At 44.3% G+C, this 17,731-nt stretch overlaps 1 protein-coding gene and 1 pseudogene across 1 annotated transcript; both read left to right on the top strand.

Annotated features, from left to right (window-relative positions):
- Window positions 1-1,403: 1,403 nt before the first annotated feature.
- On the top strand, window positions 1,404-4,910 carry LOC136316445 (calcium homeostasis modulator protein 6-like; annotated as a pseudogene).
- A 1,635-nt stretch (window positions 4,911-6,545) lies between these two features.
- On the top strand, window positions 6,546-8,500 carry LOC136316203 (calcium homeostasis modulator protein 6-like). The gene is made up of 2 exons (XM_066248065.1): window positions 6,546-7,338; window positions 8,008-8,500. The coding sequence occupies exons 1-2, from the start codon at window positions 6,772-6,774 to the stop codon at window positions 8,413-8,415; spliced, it is 975 nt and encodes a 324-aa protein (XP_066104162.1). The 5' UTR covers window positions 6,546-6,771; the 3' UTR covers window positions 8,416-8,500.
- The last annotated feature ends 9,231 nt before the right edge of the window (window positions 8,501-17,731 follow it).

Raw genomic sequence — 17,731 nt, 5'->3', positions numbered from 1 at the left:
TTAGATGTTGCTGCAGTTGAAAATATTTTTTCCTTCAGCAGTATATTTGAACAACAATGTGCCTCTCACCCACCCACCACTAATCAACTTGGTGGTCACTGAGTAAAAATTGGACACTCCTCCAGATATCAACAGTGTAAAGACATGCCAGAAAGAGAGAAAAGGCAGAGTCAATAGAGTACATTTAGTCGAATGTCCTTTATTTTCTGTGGGAGATCAGGCAGAGGAGAGAATAGTGAGGGTGAATGAAGCTGAGGATTCTGTTTTGAAGGGTAACACAAAGAGGACAGAGATTAGGGTTATCAGCATTGGAGCTGAGCTTTGTTGTGAATTAGTTTATGAAAAAGGAACCCAAAATCTGCCTTTGAATACATTCGTCCCTTGCCATATTGCAGTTCACTTTTCACAGTCTCACTGTTATGCGGATTTTAAAATTGAATATATCTAATTTTCTAGTGCAGATTTTTTTCTATATTGTGGGATTTTGTAATATATAGGTATTTTTATATATTTATTATTTTAATCATTTTTGTGGTAAAATAAGCATTTTCTAGCCTAAAAAATGGAAAAAAATATAAAATATTAATTAAAACATAATAAAAGAATATTAAATAAAAATAATCATTATCTTCATCATTCACGTTGTAGTATATTCACTGGTGAGTACCCATATAGAATTTTTTATGTTGTTAAAGTTAGGTAGGTTGGAGAGTATAGAAAGTGTTTAGGAGCATAGGAAATGTTTACAAGAGTTTGGGAAAGGTTAATAACAGTGTGGGAAGGGTTTATAATGCCTTAAAATATATAATAATAAAATATATATAAAGTCATTACTTCGTGGATTTTCACCTATCACAGGGGATCTGGAACCTAACCCCCGCAAGGGACCACTGTAATGTTTCCCCATAAACGATCAGGTTTTTTGGTAACTGATCTTAGTGGAACTTGGCTCAAGAAAAGGGAGGCTACAACAGAGGAGTTTATGTTTTTTCTCATTTTACCCAAGTAGGGAGTATTGTTTGCATTGGGCAGCTGTATTGGGGAAGGAGAGGTGAGGAAAGTGCCCCGGTTTCTTGTCAGAAGGGTGGACACAAAGGTTACAGTAGAATAGAGTCAGTCCTCAGAGCTCATAAACTGGAAGAGAGCTCATCATACAGCAGCCCTGGGAAAGGAGGTCAATGGTGCGCGTGGTTGGGCCGGGTTGTCAGCCAGGGCTGGCTGGTTTGGTTGAAATAAAAAAGCGACAGTTCTCAAGGCTGGGGAAGCCTTTTTCTCCTTTCTTGAGTTGCTTCTTGGCAGAGTACAAAGCCCCAGACCAGGGCCCACCAAAAGCATTTGAGGAGTAGGCCAGACAAGAGGCAGAAGCACCAGGGTCTGTCTGCTGCGGTCTAGGTAGGAAGACAATGGAAAAGTTCCAGGAGGTCCTGGACATGATCACCAGGCACCACCACGCTCTGGGATATATGTTCTGGGGACTCTGCTGACTGCTGGCGAGGTGCCCATCTTCTCTACTGTGCTGTTCCAGTGCTCCTGCAGTGCCACCTGGATCTTGCCTTATGGCCTGGCACTCTTGCTGGTACCCGCGCTGACGCTCTTTGTCCTGACCTACGTGATTAGAGCTCCCACGTGGCGCCCGCTGACCTGCTGCTGCGCGCAGGGCGACAGCAGCGGCACCGACCACGATACTTGCTGCGGTGGGGATCAGAGCGAGCTCCCGGTGCGGGCAGAGCTCAGCGGGGCAGCTGCGCTGGGTGGCCGTGGCGCTGCTCGGGCGCTTTCTACCAGTGTGCGGCTAAGTGGGAGCTGCGTCATGGCTCGGTTCCTGTGCCAGGGCCGCGACTCCAGCTGTATGGACCAGCTACCGCTGGTGTCCTGCAAGAAAGCCCCAGAGCCTGCAGTGCAGGGCCTCCTGATGGAACTCAGGGCCCAGTCGCAGGTCAGTCGCTGGCCCTGGACGCAGCGGGGAGAACAGAGATGGGCAATGGGACTAACGTGAGCACACATGGTGAAGTAGAAATCGGTGCCCTTTTCCCAGACACCTAAGACAAACTGGAATGGTTTCTTGCTTCTAATGAGCTAACAAGCAAATGGAGGAAAGGCACATCATTTAGAGGCAGCTACCTACTCAGTGCCAACCAGGTGCGGCGCTAGGTCCTTACATTGGTCTCCTGCTTCTTTATAGCGAACACCATGCATCTAGGTCAGGTGGTTTGTCCAGCCATAAGTAGGCAGAATTGCTACAATTAAATGGGTCTGCCCGGCTCTAAAGCCATCACTTCACGCTGTTCTTTGGAATATAAAGCTCAGATGTTCCTAAAAACGAATGCTTGCTTCATTGGATGTGCAGATATTCCTTATTTTGAGTCCTAGGGGAGTGACATGTGCACATCTCCCTGGGCCCTCCACGTGACTTGGAATATGACTGACTTGCAGAGCAAGCAGTTGTACTGAGGGCTCCGGAGGCCACTGCCATTCCTTTCTCTTAAGAGATTGAGACCTAACACTGCTGCTTGTTCATCATCATGACTGCTGAGTAGTTTAAACTTCACCTGAGGATTTAAATACTAAATTAGTATTTTGCTGTGGTTTTCCTAGTATTTTTCTGTGTTTTCAAAGATAATGGGCTGGATCCTGATAGTAGCTGGCATGATCTTCTTTCTGATTATTACATCTGTCACCCGATGCCAATCTCCAGTGATTATATGCAGCAAAAATTTAAGAAAATGTATATGGAGAACAGAAAATTTTCAGAAGTGAAGCCCCAAAATATGCAACTGAATTGGCAGAGCAACATGTTACATGTTTCTTTGGGAGTGGAGATCCAAAGGAATACTATACCCCAAGCCCATGTGACTGGCAGTAGATCTCATCACTAAGAAAAGCGAGGAGGCCCTGGCCGGTTGGCTCAGTAGTAGAGCGTCGGCCTGGCGTGTAGAAGTCCGGGGTTCGATTCCCGGCCAGGGCACACAGGAGAAGCGCCCATCTGCTTCTCCACCCCTCCCCCTCTCCTTCCTCTCTGTCTCTCTCTTCCCCTCCTGCAGTCGAGGCTCCATTGGAGCAAAGATGGCCTGGGTGCTGGGGATGGCTCCTTGGCCTCTGCCCCAGGCGCTGGAGTGGCTCTGGTCGCAACAGAGTGACGCCCTGGAGGGGCAGAGCATCGCCCCCAGATGGGCAGAGCATCGCCCCCTGGTGGGCATGCGGGGTGGATCCCAGTCGGGGGCATGCGGGAGTCTGTCTGACTGTCACTCCCCGTTTCCAGCTTCAGAAAAATAAAAAAAATAAAAAAATAAAAAACCAAAGAAAAGCGAGGAACCAGTACTACAGCAGTTGCACGAATACATGAACAGAAGCGGGAGGAGTCACAGCAATAAATCTTCTGTAGATACTCCTGTCATAACAACTCCGGTATAAACAGCATTTCTTCTATAAACACCACTTGGGTAAGAAGCAGTTGTACTAAGGTGTGACCTCATAAATGAATAGAAAAAAAGGGTTCTTTTGAATTGTTGCTTCATTTAAAAAAATTAACATCAGTATTGTTTATGATTGTTTCTTCTTCTCTTTATTTATTTTAACTTACAAAATATGGCAATAAGAATTTTAGATATGAAATAAAAATTAAAAATTTTACTCCTTTATTATATTAATTATTTAATAAGAAAGTGAGGTTACCTTGACCAGGTTGTGGCACAGTGGATAGTCAACCTGGGGCACTGAGGTCCCAGGTTCGAAACCAGCTTGAGCGCCATTTCACTGGCTTGAGCATGGAATCACAGACACGACCCCCTGGTCAGTAGCTTGAGCTCAAAAGTCGCTGGCTTGAGCAAAGTGTCACTGGCTTGTCTAGAACCACCCAGTCATGGCAGTATGAGAAAGCAACAATTGAGCAACTAAGGTGCCCCAGAAATCTCAATACTCCCATCTCTCTGTCTTTCTTTACAACACAGCAACCAAAGCAACTACAAATTGATGCTTCTCGTCTCTCTCCCTGTTGGTCTCTCTCTTCTCTCTCTAACTCTCTCTCATGTGCAAGCGCACATGGACACACTAAAAAAAGAAAAACATAGTTTATCTTACTTTCTTTACTGAGAAATATCTTGTGGTTTCTGAAACCACTGATAATGATAGTGCTGGGAAATAAAGTAATACAGTAAAAACAAAACAAAACCAATACCCATTGGTTTTCTAATGTGCTTAACATAAGAATCTTTCATTTCTTAAAAACTAAGATAGATTGGCATTGAATTGTGGATTTTCAAAAGTACAAAGGTCTTTCAAATATTATTTTGTCTCCTTTCAGGGAAACTTCTTGAATTTTCTTTTTACATTCTGTTTCCACTAAGGGCTAAACATTTGAACAATGTTTTCTCAGAACAGAGTTGTGTTTAAAAGGCTTGGTAATCTTCAATAGACCCAGAACTAGAACCAACTACAGCTCCAGAGGTGATGGGGGTGGATGCCAGAGTGTTAGACTCAACTGCAGATGTTAGGAGGAAATTCAGACTGTCAGGCAGGACCTAGACTCTCAGGATTATAGAAACATGTCACAAGTGTGGAATGATAAACAGTATCTATGGGATCCATAATTGGGGAGCACATGGTGGTAACCCCAGGAATTGGTGTTGGGAGACACAAGCTGACAGGATAAATAGGTCAGGATGTAGTTCTGTCTGTAATGAGTTTCTGGGCAGGACTGTAATCTACATCTTCTGGTCTATAAAAACCCCAAACCTGACCTCAACCTGCAGCTCTGCCCTCATGAATGACCACCTTCTTCCTTCTTTCCCACCCTCAGTACTCCTATCTCTATGCTTTCTTTCCAACTGCAGATCGCCAAGCTCCTGGCACCCCAGAGCCCTGGTCATTCAGATTTCTGCTTAAATGCCCTCTCCTCCTGGAAGCTTTCTTAGGACACTCTACCACATGATTCTATTCTAATTATCTGCATAAGCTTGAGGGCTTTCTCATTATCTATATCCTCTCCACTATAATGAGTTATATCTCAATGAGATATATACCCCCAGTGAAAGCAAAGTATCTCTCTTGTTCTTGTGGTATCCAATAATCCCAGTCACTGAGGAGCAAGGGAAGGAAGTTTTTTTGGTTTTGTTTTTGGAAATGTAGGATTACAGAGATGATGGGACAGAGGTGAACTGCTTCAAACCTTCAATTTTGCTGCAAGTGTTAGGGAGCCTGGCAGTACCTGGTCAAATCTCAGAGAAGAAAGCCCCCAACGTTCTGCATGACAATGAGGACCCTGATTTGGGGACAGCTTCTGTAGACACCAGAGAGCAAAGCTATTCATCAAAATGCTATGGAATGGTGGGCTTATGCCAGGCTCTGGTGGTGGGAGGCAACTAAAATGGTATTAAGTTGGACTAAGAAAAGAATAATACATTTCTTTCCCCTTCTCTAAAAATTCACTCAGTTTTGTAGGCTATTTATTCTTCCCAGATAAATAAAGCAAACCTATCTGAAGGGAGCCAACAGGAACGGGTTCATTGGGACCTGCCCACACAGACTCCATATCCAGACACCCTCCTTGGAGTGAGGTGGACAGCAGAGGGCACACCAATTCTCTTAAGGTAGTAGAGGGTTGCTGAGTCACCGAATACAGTCCTTGGTCTAAACTCAGCATTCATTCGAATTCTTAAATTGTGTACAACAGATATTTGTTGTCCAATCCTAAAGTTGCAATGTAAGAGGTAATCTCTCACATTGAGTATTAATTTAATATGCACACACTGTTTGTAAAAGTGCTTTACATGTGGCACTCAATTTACTCAGCTCAACAGTCTTGAAAAGTAAGCACTATTATCTTGACTTTACAGATGGGAATACTGAGTTTCAGAGGCATTAATTTATTACACACACACACACACACACACACACACACACACACACACTGCACCTAACTTCAAAGGCCATGTTCCTTCAAGTACCTCACCTTGCTCTGGAACAGCATAAAGTGAGGCTTAGTTTCACTGAAGTGGTTAGTTTGTGTCAGAGCAATGGTGCTTTGAGAAAACAGGTGGAGGAAACAACATGTTAATTAGATGTAGCTGCTGTTGAAAATGTTTTTTTCATTCAAGTAGTATTTTTGAACAACCGTGTACCTACCACCTACTCACCACTGATCAACTTGATGGTCACTTAGTAAGAATTGGACACTCCTCCAGATACCAACAGTGTGAGAACATACCTTAAAGAAAAAGAAAAGACAGAATCAATATAATAAATTCGAATGTCATTTATGTCCTGTGGGAGATCAGGCAGAGAGAATAGTCAGGGTGAATGAAGCTGGGGGTTCTGTTCAGAAAGGGGGCAGAAAGGGCACACACATCAGGACACCAGCACTGGAGCTGGGCTTTGTTATAAATTAGCTTATGAAAAAGAAACCAAAACTCTGCCTTTGAATGTTTCCCATAAATGAGCAGGTTTTTGGTAACTGGTCTCCTGGGATTGGGCTCAGAAAAAGAGAGGCTGCAATAGAGGAAATCACGTTTTTTTTCCCCTCATTTAGCCCAAGTAGAAAGCATTGTTTAGATTTAGCAGTTGCATTGGGGAAGGAAGGGTGAGCGCTGGTTGGTTTGGCTGAAATAAGAAAGCAAAAGTTCACAAGGCCAGAGAAGTCCTCTTCTCTTTTGTTGAAGTAGCTGCTTAGCCGAGTAGAAATCTCTAGACCAGAGCCCCCCGAAACCATTCCAGGAGCGGGCCAGCCAAGACGCAGAAGCACCCAGGCCTGTCCGCTGCGTTCTGGGTAGGGGGAAAATGGAGACGTTCCGGAGGATGCTGGAACACACCACCAAACACCACTACGCCCTGGGCCAGGGTCTGGTGACTCTGCTGACTGTGGGCGGGGAGCGCATCTTCTCTACGGTGGTGTTCGAGTGCCCATGCAGCGCCAAGTGGAACGAGGTTTACGGCCTGGTGTTCCTGCTGGTACCCGCGCTGGTGCTTTTCCTCCTGAGTTACGTGGTTAGAGGTCGCACATGGCGCCTGCTGACCCGCTGCTGCGCGCGGGACACCGGCACCGGAACCGGCGGCAGCAACGAGCCGGATGCCCGCACCTGCTGCGGCCGGGGGCAGAGCTGGTTCCCGGTGTGCGCGCTGCTCTTCGGGGAGTCAGCGCTCGCGCCCCTCACCTGGGTGGCCGTGGCGCTGCTCGGGGGCTCTTTCTACGAGTGCGCCGCCAGCGGGAGCGGCGTCGTGGCGCGGTTCCTGTGCCAGGGTGACAACAACTCCACCTGTATGGACCAGCTGCCGCTGGTGCCCTGCAAGAAAGCCCCAGAACCTGCAGAGCAGGTCCTCCTGAAGAAACTCAGGGCCCAGTCTCAGGTGAGGCGCTAGCGCCGGGAGTGGCGGAAAGGAACGGAGATGGGCGATGGGCTAACACAGGCACACCTGGTGAAGTAGAAATCGGTGCCCTTTCCCCAGACGCATAAGACAAACAAGAATGGTTTCTTGCTTCTAATGAGCTAACAAGCAAACGGAGGAAAGGCACTTCATTTAGCGACAGGTAACTTACTCAGTGCCAGGTACCGCGCTAGGTCCTTACATTGGTCTCCTGCTTTATAGCGAAAACAATGAGTCTAGGTCAGGTTGTCCAGCCATAGGTAGGCAGAATTGCTACAATTAAATGGGTCTGCCTGGCTCTAAGCCACCACTCCACACTATTCCTTGGAATATAAAGCTCAGAAGTTCCTGAAAATGAATTCTTGCTTTTTGGATGTGCAGATAATCCTCGTTTTTGAGTTCTAGGGAAGTGATATGTTGGCATCTTCCTGAACCCTCCACGTGACTTGGAATATGACTGACTTGCAGAGCAAGCAGTTGTACTGAGGGTTTCGGAGGCCAATGCCATACTTTTCTCTTAAGAGATTAAGACCTAACACTGTTGCTTGTTCATCATCATAACTGCTGAGTAGTTCAAACTGTACTTGAGGACTTTTCATACTAAATTATTATTTTGCTGTGTTTTCCTAGTAGTTCTCTCTGTTTTCATAGATAATAGGCTGGATCCTGATAGCAGCTGTTATCATCTTGTTTCTGATTATTACATCCATCACCCGATGCCTATCTCCAGTAAGTTATATGCAGCTGAAATTTTGGAAAATCTATATGGAACAGGAGCAGAAGATTTTCAAAAGTGAAGCCACAGAACATGCAGCCGAATTGGCAAAAGAGAATGTTGAATGTTTCTTTAAGAATACAAAGCCAAAGGAATGCTTTACTCCAAGCATGGATGACTGGCAGCAGATTTCTTCACTACATAATTTCACTGCAAAGACTATGAAACAGTACTACAGCCCGTTGCACAAATACGCTGATGGAAAAGGGAAGAGTCACAGTACCAAATCTTCTGAACAAAACAAAACGGGTCCTGATCCTCACTCTGCAGATTCTTCTGTGTGACAACCACTTCTGGGTCATGACCTCATGAATGAATAGAAAAAAGGGTTCTTTTGAATTATTGCTTCATTAAAAAAATATTGATATTGTTTATGATGCCTTTTTTTGTCTTCCATATTATGGCAAAATGGAATTTGAGCTGAAATAAAAATTTAGAATTTTACCTTTTTAGCATATTAGTTATTTAAAAAGAAAGTGAGGTTAGCCTGACCAGGTGGAGGCACAGTGGATAAGTCATCGACCGGGGACACTGAAGACCCAGGTTCCAAACCCAGAGTTCACCAGCTTTAGCATGGGATCACCAGACTGAGCACTCAATTTGCTGGCTTGAGCATGAGATAATAGACATGAATTCGTGGTCACTTGGTTGAGCCCAGTGTTTGCTGTGTTGAACAAGGGGTCACTAGCTTGGCTGGAGCCCCCCGGTCAAGTAACATATGAGAAAGCAATCAATGAATATCTAAAGTGACAGAACTATGAGTTGATGCTTCTCATCTCTCTCCCTTCCTGTCTATCTGTCTGTCTCTACCTCCCTCTCTTGCTAAACAAATATACATATATATATACATATATATATATGTGTATATATATATATACACAATTTTTTTTTAAGTGAGGTTAAATGATTCACAGGTGACAAACTGGAACTAGATCAGGGTCATTTTTTATTGAATAATATTGCTGCTTTCAAATGAAAGGGTTTAGTAAAAAAGTGAAAGAAAAATTGAACTTCAGACCTTTCTTTTAAGTTATCTGATGTTAATTTCAAAGTCACTTTTTTTGCTGGAAACACCTTGTTAAGAACTTTAAAATACTGGCATTTTATGTCTCTAATATAATAAAACAAAGACACAGTATTTTATCCTGAGAAAGAATGTAAAATTTTTTAAATACAAAATTTGAAGAACTAGTTTAAGATAATTATGGATATACTTGTCTTTAGTTTGTAGAGCAGGGGTCCCCAAACTTTTTACACAGGGGGCCAGTTCACTGTCCTTCAGACCGTTGGATGGCCAGACTATAAAAAAAAACTATGAACAAATTCCTATGCACACTGCACATATCTTATTTTAAACTAAAAAAACAAAACGGGAACAAATACAATATTTAAAATAAAGAACAAGTAAATTTAAATCAACAAACTGACCAGTTTTTCAATGGGAACCATGGGCCTGCTTTTGGCTAATGAGATGGTCAATGTCAGGTTCCATATTTGTCATTGCTATAGCCATAACAAGTGATACGATGCGCTTCCAGAGCTGTGACACGTGCATTCCGCGTCACCGGAAGTAGTACTGTACGTGAGCAACGCTGCACTTTGCGGCGCCACCACATACAGCGCTCCTCTCACTGACCACCAATGAAAGAGGTGCCCCTTCTGGAAGTGTGGTGGGGGCCAGATAAATGGCCTGAGGGGGCTGCATGCGGCCCACTAGCTGTAGTTTGGGGACCCGTGTTGTAGAGTCAGAAGGAAACTTTTAAAGCTGTTTATTATGGTGAGTTTCAAATACATACAGAAATAGAGAGGATAGTATTATGAACCTCCATATAGTCATTACATAGCTTCAGCAAAATGGGGAAGATAAACCCATACCATACAAGTAAATATAGAAATACAAAATGTGACCTGATTTGAATTATAGGAGGAGGGGTTTGGGGGGAGTCTGTGAGAAATGGAAATCTGCAGAGTGGGAGAAGAACATTTCCATCTGCAGAAACAGTATGTGCAAACGCTGAGGTGACAAAGGTCTCAGCTGAGTTGGAAACCTTAAAGGTAACTGGAGGAAAAATGAACAAGGGACAGATTCTGGAGCCCCTTGAAGTCATGCACGGGACTTTAGGTTCATTCTATGAGCATTTTAGAAATATTGACCTGCTTTTCTTGTAGAAAAGAAGAATGGCAAGGGGAAGAGAGAGAGCTAAGGTGGACATGAGGGACTAGTCAGGTGGCCACTGCAGTGGGAACAGGCGGTAGTGAACTTGAACTGGGTTGATGGTGATGAATAGAGGAAAAATAAATAGATTCAAGGTAGATTTTGAATATAGATATGACAGAATGTGTTGATGGAAAAGGGTGCAAGGATTTATTGAGAACAAGGATATCTATAGATGAATTCTGTTACTTGATGACATCAGGATTTTTCAGGGGACATTAGATTGCAATTTCTGTCCAGCCAACAAATTTATAGCTGCTTTTTACATTTAAAAAATGAGATATGAAAACTTTAAACTGTAAAACAGTTGATCACTGATTATTTTTAGCCCTTCCTCCTCTCTTGGAAAATCATTGTGCTGGCCTCTACTTGCTCTTTGTCATAGAGGGTCATTCGGATACCCTGCTGTCAAGCGTCACATATATCAAGACAGTTGGCAACAGAAACTGCATGATCAGTTTTCTTTCATTTCCTAATGAATACTTTTGAAAACCAAAGTATATCTACTTTCATTTTCACTTCCTTTTGTTCATTTCCCAATTTCTTTTATATATTTTTATATTTTCCTTTCCTTACTTTTTTTTTTTTTCTGGTCAACCATTTATACTTATGTAAAGCCAGCATCCACGGCCACTACTACAGCTGCTTGGCCCATGCAGGTTCGCATTGGATTTGGACAGTTGGTAAAGAACAGAGCCAAAAACTGGTGGGCCATTATCTTTAATCCTAGCTTGCACCCGGTGGGCAAGTAAAAACACACACTGGGCTCCAAAACCTATTCATTCAGTGCTCACAAAGCTACTGACTTATCCAAGTTTTCTAGAATCAAAGGTTTCTAGCTCACTAGCCTCATTCTCCTTTGTTCCCCATCTCCTTCTCTCTGCACAAACTCTGCACTAACTGGCTTCTCTTTCAGCATTCTGTCATCTTGGCTGCCTCTCTTTGCCACCACCTTGGCCTTCTTCTGCTCTCTGCTCTCTAATGCTAATCTCAGGAACTGAGAGAGCAAGCTCCAGGTCTGCCCCACTTTATAGTGTAGAAATCCAAACTTTTAATCCAATATACAAACAAGGAAGTCTCTGATACAAAGTCACTTATCTGAGGCATAATGGGATTCCTCATGAGAGTGCACCACCCCACATCAAAAAGGGTGGGAAAGGCTTAGTCCTAAAACCAAACCCCAGGCTACAAGGATCCTGCCTGCCCACAGCCTGCCCCCAACACACATTAATATAATCATGCCCATCCCAAGCAAGAAGGGCAACCAATACTATCACCTGGGTGATGGGCTTCCACATGGGCAGCACCATCTTTAACAAAGTGAGCATAATATATTTTATCTGCCCAACAATTTACATCTTCAATAGTATCATATTATCTCCATTTTGTTGACCTGTGCTCTGTTCAAGACTCTTTCCCAGTCTTGAACAATTACTGCTAAAGTATACATGCTTACCATAAAAATATGGTCCTGACTGATTGGCTCAGTAGATAGAACATCAGCCTGGTGTAGGGACGTCCTAGGTTCAATCCCCAACCAGGGCACACATGAGAAGCGACCATCTGCTTCTCTTTCCCTCTCTCTCCCCCTTCCCTCTCTCTTGCCCTCTCAAAGCCTTACAGCCAGTGGTTCGATTGGTTCAAGCACTGGCCCAAGGCACTGAGAATAGCTCATTTTGACTGAATCTCGCTGGAGATGGTGGTTGCTCGGTGGGTGGATCCCGGAAGGATCCCGGTTGAGGTATATGTGGAAGTCTATCTCTTTACCTCCCCACCTCGCACTTAAAAAAATAAAAATATAGGCCTGACCTGTGGTGGCGCAGTGGATAAAGTGTCGACCTGGAAATGCTGAGGTCGCCGGTTCAAAACCCTGGGCTTGCCTGGTCAAGGCACATATGGGAGTTGATGCTTCCAGCTCCTCCACCCTGTCTCTCTCTGTTCTCTCTCTCTCTCTGTCTCTCTCTCTCCCTCTCTCCTCTCTAAAATGAATAAATAAAATTAAATTAAATAAAAAAATAAAAATATAGTGGTAGAAAACTGTGTGAAGTAAAGAGTAAAATTATTTCATTCTTTTGCAATATATCTGTTGGTCAATTAAGTTTGTAAATAAAGATATATATATATATATATATATATATATATATATATATATATATATATATATATATATATTTGCTCGCTTATAGTTTACATTGGATGTGGGGGACAGGCTGTAATCAGGCAGGATTTTTGTAGCCTAAGGCTTTCCCACCCTTTTTGATGTGGGGTGGTGCACTCTCATGAGAAATCCCATTATGCCTCAGATAAGTGACTTTGTATCAGAGACTTCCTTGTTTGTATATTGGATTAAAGCAGGGGTCCCCAAACTACGGTCCGCGGGCTGCATGCGGCCCCCTGAGGCCATTTATCTGGCCCCCGCTGCACTTCTGGAAGGGACATCTCTTTCTATGGTGGTCAGTGAGAGGAGCACATTGACCATCTCATTAGCCAAAAGCAGGCCCATAGTTCCCATTGAAATACTGGTCAATATGTTGATTTAAATTTACTTGTTCTTTATTTTAAATATTGTATTTGTTCCCATTTTGTTTTTTTACTTTAAAACAAAATATGTGCAGTGTGTATAGGGATTTGTTCATAGTTTTTTTATAGTCTGGCCCTCCAACGGTCTGAAGGACAGTGAACTGGCCACCTGTGTAACAAGTTTGGGGATCCCTGGATTAAAGGTTTGGATTTCTATACTATAAAGTGGGGCAGACCAAGAGCTTGCTCTCTCGGTTCCCGAGATTAGTATTGGAGAACAGAGAGCAGAAATAGGCCATGTGTGGCAAAAAAAAAAGCAGCTAAGATGGCAAAATGCTGAAAGAGAAGCCAGTTAGTGCAGAGTTTGTGCAGAGAGAAGGAGATGGGGAACAGAGGCGAATGAGGCTGGTGAGGTAGACACCTTTGATTCTAGGAAACTCAGATAAGACGATAGCTTTGTGAGCATTGAATGAGTGAGTTTTGGAGCCCAGTGTGTGTTTTTACTTGCCCGCTGGTGTAAGCTAGGATTAAAGATAATGGCCCACCAGTTCTTGGCTTTGTTGTTTCATTACCGTATGTTCAAATCTAATATGAACCTGCATGGGCCAGGCAGCTGTGATGGTGGCTGTGGCTACTGGCCACACATTTGGCATAGTTTGTGGCAGGATTTGATACAGTTTAGTATGGAGCGACCACCACCTTTGAGCGGTGGAGTAGAGGACTGGCTGCTGTTAGGGTTCCCCATGGCTGTTCTTTTGTGGATAGTAGGCTGGCTGACTTTTACAGCTATGCATGAGGAGCCAAGAGCTCGGTGGAAGAGACTGCCAGGGACCTGCAAACCGAGCAGTGGAAGGAGCTGGAGCAAACGTGGGAGAAAGAGATGCTGACCCTGGAACTGAAGCAAGCACCAGAGGAGGCTGACCAGGTTCACGAGATTTGCTTGGAAATGGAAGAGCTGCTGGAGGAAGATTCACAGGTTTGTGAGTTGCAGATTGCCCTGGATGTTGTGGAGAGCCAGCAGTGGCAGGAGGCCAGGGCTGGAGCTGCAACACCTGCTTAGCAGAAGGCGAAGGCAGCCTGGGGCTCAATTCCGGCAGCAGGAGCTGATGTTTTGAGTTCCTCTTTGGAGGATGAGGAGAATCAGTCTGGAGTTGCAATCCACAGTCTCCAGGAGATGAGAACCCAGCTGGAAGGAGTACTTACCGAGCCCCTGGTAGGTCTGTGATTTTGGGACATAGGGGTGGTTGCCATCATGCTCTCCAGAGCAGAAATGGAAATGCTGACTGCCATTGCCAGATGCTCCTCTTTGGGACAGTGTAAGACCTGCCAGGATGGCAGGGATGAGGGGGTGTGGCTGAGGCCCCATGTGCATGGACTAATTTCTGGACTATGACCGGAGTGGGCACTGGCTCCTTTGTTGAATGGACTAATGGATTTTGGACACTGTGAATTACCCTGACGGGGGTGAAGTTGGCTTAACTGAAGGTCATCCCCTGCCCTGGGAAGCTTTTTCCATGGCTAGAAAGAAGTCAGAGGACATTTTGCACTTTTGGCAAAGTGCTCAGAGACTGGTGAAGTGTATCTTTGTAATTGTTGCAATTGTATGATTTGTCATGTTGTTGTAATTTGTGTAATGTGCTTAATTTCCTTGTGCAGGAGTACCTGTGCTTTAGATTGTGAAGTGAGCAAAAGGGGTGAAATGTTGGTCAAATAAGTTTGTAAATATGATATATATGTTTGCTCGCTTATAGTTTGTATTGGGTGTGGGGGACAGGCTGTAAGCAGGCCAGGTCATTATAGCCTAAGGCTTAGTTTTAAGACTAAGCTTTTCCCCACACCCTTGACTGTTGCATGATAGGGGGTGGTGCACTCTCATGAGGAATCCCATTATGCCTCAGATAAGTGACTTTGTATCAGAGACTTCCTTGTTTGTATATTGGATTAAAGGTTTTGATTGCTACACTATAAAGCGGGGCAGACCTGGAGCTTGCTCTCTCAGTTCCTGAGATCAGCATTAGAGAAGAAAGCAGAGAAAGGCCATGTGGAGGAGAGGAGAGGCAGCCAAGATGGTGGAGTGCTGAAGGAGAAGCCAGTTAGTGTAGAGTTTGTGCAGAAGGAGATGGGGAACAGAGGTGAATAAGGCTAGTGAGCTAGAAACCTTTGATTCTAGGAAACTCAGATAAGTCAATAGCTTTGTGAGTGCTGAGTGAGTGAGTTTTGGAGCCCAGTGTGTGTTTTTACTTGCCCACCGGGTGCAAGCTAGGATTAAAGATAATGGCCCACCAGTTCTTGGCTTTGTTGTTTCATTACTGTCTGTTCGAATCTAATATAAACCTGCATGGGCCAGGCGGCTGTGATGGTGGCTGCGGCAACTGGCTTTACACTCCAGCTCCAGGGTCAGCATCTCTTTCTCCCATGTTTGTTCCATCTTCTTCCACTGCTCGGTTTGCAGGTCCCAGGCAGCCTTTTCCATAGAGCTCTTGGTTTCCTCACACATGGCTGTAAACATCAGCCAGCCTACAGCCCCCAAAAGGACAGCCATTAACAGCAGCCAGTCCTCTACTCCACCACTCAAAGTGGTGGTGGCTTGCCGCGGACCAGCGCGGCTCCAAATAACGGTGCAGAATTGAGGAAACACACTTTGTCAGAACAAAACCGATGGGACCGGGAGGACTCCTCAAACAGCCTGGCAGTATCTGAGTGCCTCATAGCTCCAGTTCCCTTTATTATATAGACATATGCAAATCAAGGACCCTGATACGAAGTTGCACATCAAAGGCTAAGACAGGAACTCTCCCAAGGCAAAAACAGGATACATTAGTGAAATTTACAAACATCTGAAACAAACAAAGAGTCAGAGGAAGGGCATGTATATTGCTTCCTGCATCCCAAGGAAGGAAGTGGAGTGGGTGCAAATACTCAGCATCAAAGCCAAATATGGAGATGGAGGGGGGAGAACTTAGCCCCCTGCCAAGCCTCGAATCTATAATGGCTTTTTGCCATTAACGGTCCACAAGAGTGGCTCCATACCAATCTGATTGGAATCCTGCCACAGACTACGCCAAATGTAAAGCCAGTAGCCGCGGCCACCATCACAGCCCTCTGGCTCGTGCAGGTTCGCATCTGATTTGGACAGACGGTAATGAAACAATAAAGCCAAGAACTGGTGGTTCATTACCTTTAATCCTAGTCGCACCCGGTGGGTGAAAAATACACACAGTGGGAAAACACTTCCCTTTCCATTTAGGGCTCCCAAAGCCACTGACTTATCCGAGTTTCCTAAAATCAGAGGTTTCTATCTCACCAGCCTTATTCACCTCTGTTCCCCATTTCCTTCTCTTTGCACAAACTCTGCACAAACTGGCTTCTCCTTCAGCACTCTGCCATCTTGGCTGCTTCTCCTCTCCTCCACATGGCCTTTCTCTGCTCTCCTACTGCATGGGCTCCTCTGCCCCATTTTATAGGTAGAAATCAAAACCTTTAATCCAATATATAAACAAGGAAGTCTCTGATACAAAGTCACTTATCTGAGGCATAATGGAATTCCTCATAAAAGTGCACCACCTCACATCATGCAACAGTCAAGGGTGTGGGGAAAAGTTTAGTGGTGAGAAAGTCTTACATTAAAAGAGCAGGAAAGGCTTAGTCTTAAAACTAAGTCTTAGGCTATAATGACTTTGCCAGCTTACAGCCTGCCTCTCACACCCAATGCAAACTATAAGTGAGCAAACATATATATCATATTTACAAATTTATTTGACCAACAAGTGGTAATAGACAGAAAGCATTATAAAGAAGTAAACAACTGAGTATTTAGGAGAAAAAAAATATTTTTAAAAGGAGAATACTTTAAGAGGCATTGGAAATGCCAGAGGTTGGAGAACTGTTACCCTTATTGAGATGTGTGGGAGACAGGCTGTAAACTGACAAGGTCTTTGCAGTCTAAGGATTAAGCCAAAGGCTAAACTGTTCCCCACACCCTCTGATAGTTTTTGCTCCTTGAGGCAATCTATAATACATGCCCTTCCTTTTACCCTTTCTTTGTGGAACTGCTAATTATAATGTTATGCATGATGAAAGGTCATGCACTTTTGAGAAAGGTCCTGTTTATACCTCAGATATGTGATTTTGTATCGGAGACTCCCTTGTTTTGCAAACAGCTTTGTTTTCTGCACTATAAAATAAAGCTGACTGGGGGTGTCTGCGCTCTTTAGGTCATCACCTACAGAGACCTCCTGATCACATCCTTTGTCTCTCTGTGTTTATTTCTTCATCCCCCACAATTCTCCTTCAGGATCTGGTCAATTATAAGTCACATTAGTTCCGGGCAGAGATGTAAGCTTTGAACAGAGACTTGAAGGGTGGCCTGAGCAGTGAGGCAGGGGAGAATCATTGGCCATGAGGTCAGAGAGGTAAAGGAATGGGGAACAGATCATGTAAGGCCTTCGGGTGATTGTAAGGACTTTGGTTTTTATTCTGAATGAACCGAATAACCACCTCACACATTCTCTAGAACACCTAAATCATCTGCTGAGTCAGACCACTGGACACTCGGGGATAATCAACAGAAGGCAAGATGATGCTAAAATAAAAAAAAAGAATTGATGCTCTGTAAGGCCAGGAGCCGCCATCGTGGCCATTCACATGCAGGTTGGCATTAGATTTGGGACAGTCAGTAATGAAACAATGGAGCCAAGAACTGGTGAGCCATCATTTTTAATCTTAGCTTGCACCTGGCAGGCGAGAAATACACAGTGGGAAAACACTTCCCTTTCCATTCAGGGCTCTCAAAGCCACTGACTTATCTGAGTTTCCTAGAATCAAAGGTTCCTAGCTCACCGGCCTTATTCACCTCTGTTCCCCTT

Source organism: Saccopteryx bilineata, chromosome 12, assembly GCF_036850765.1.
Source record: "Saccopteryx bilineata isolate mSacBil1 chromosome 12, mSacBil1_pri_phased_curated, whole genome shotgun sequence".
NCBI classification, from domain to species: domain Eukaryota; kingdom Metazoa; phylum Chordata; class Mammalia; order Chiroptera; family Emballonuridae; genus Saccopteryx; species Saccopteryx bilineata.
This window is presented reverse-complemented; position numbering and strand designations above follow the sequence as displayed.

Coding starts and splice junctions, on each gene's coding strand:
- LOC136316203 (XM_066248065.1), top strand. CDS start 6,772: ATGGAGACGTTCCGGAGGATGCTGGAACACACCACCAAACACCACTAC. Junction 7,339..8,007: donor AACTCAGGGCCCAGTCTCAG/GTGAGGCGCTAG, acceptor CTGTTTTCATAG/ATAATAGGCTGGATCCTGAT.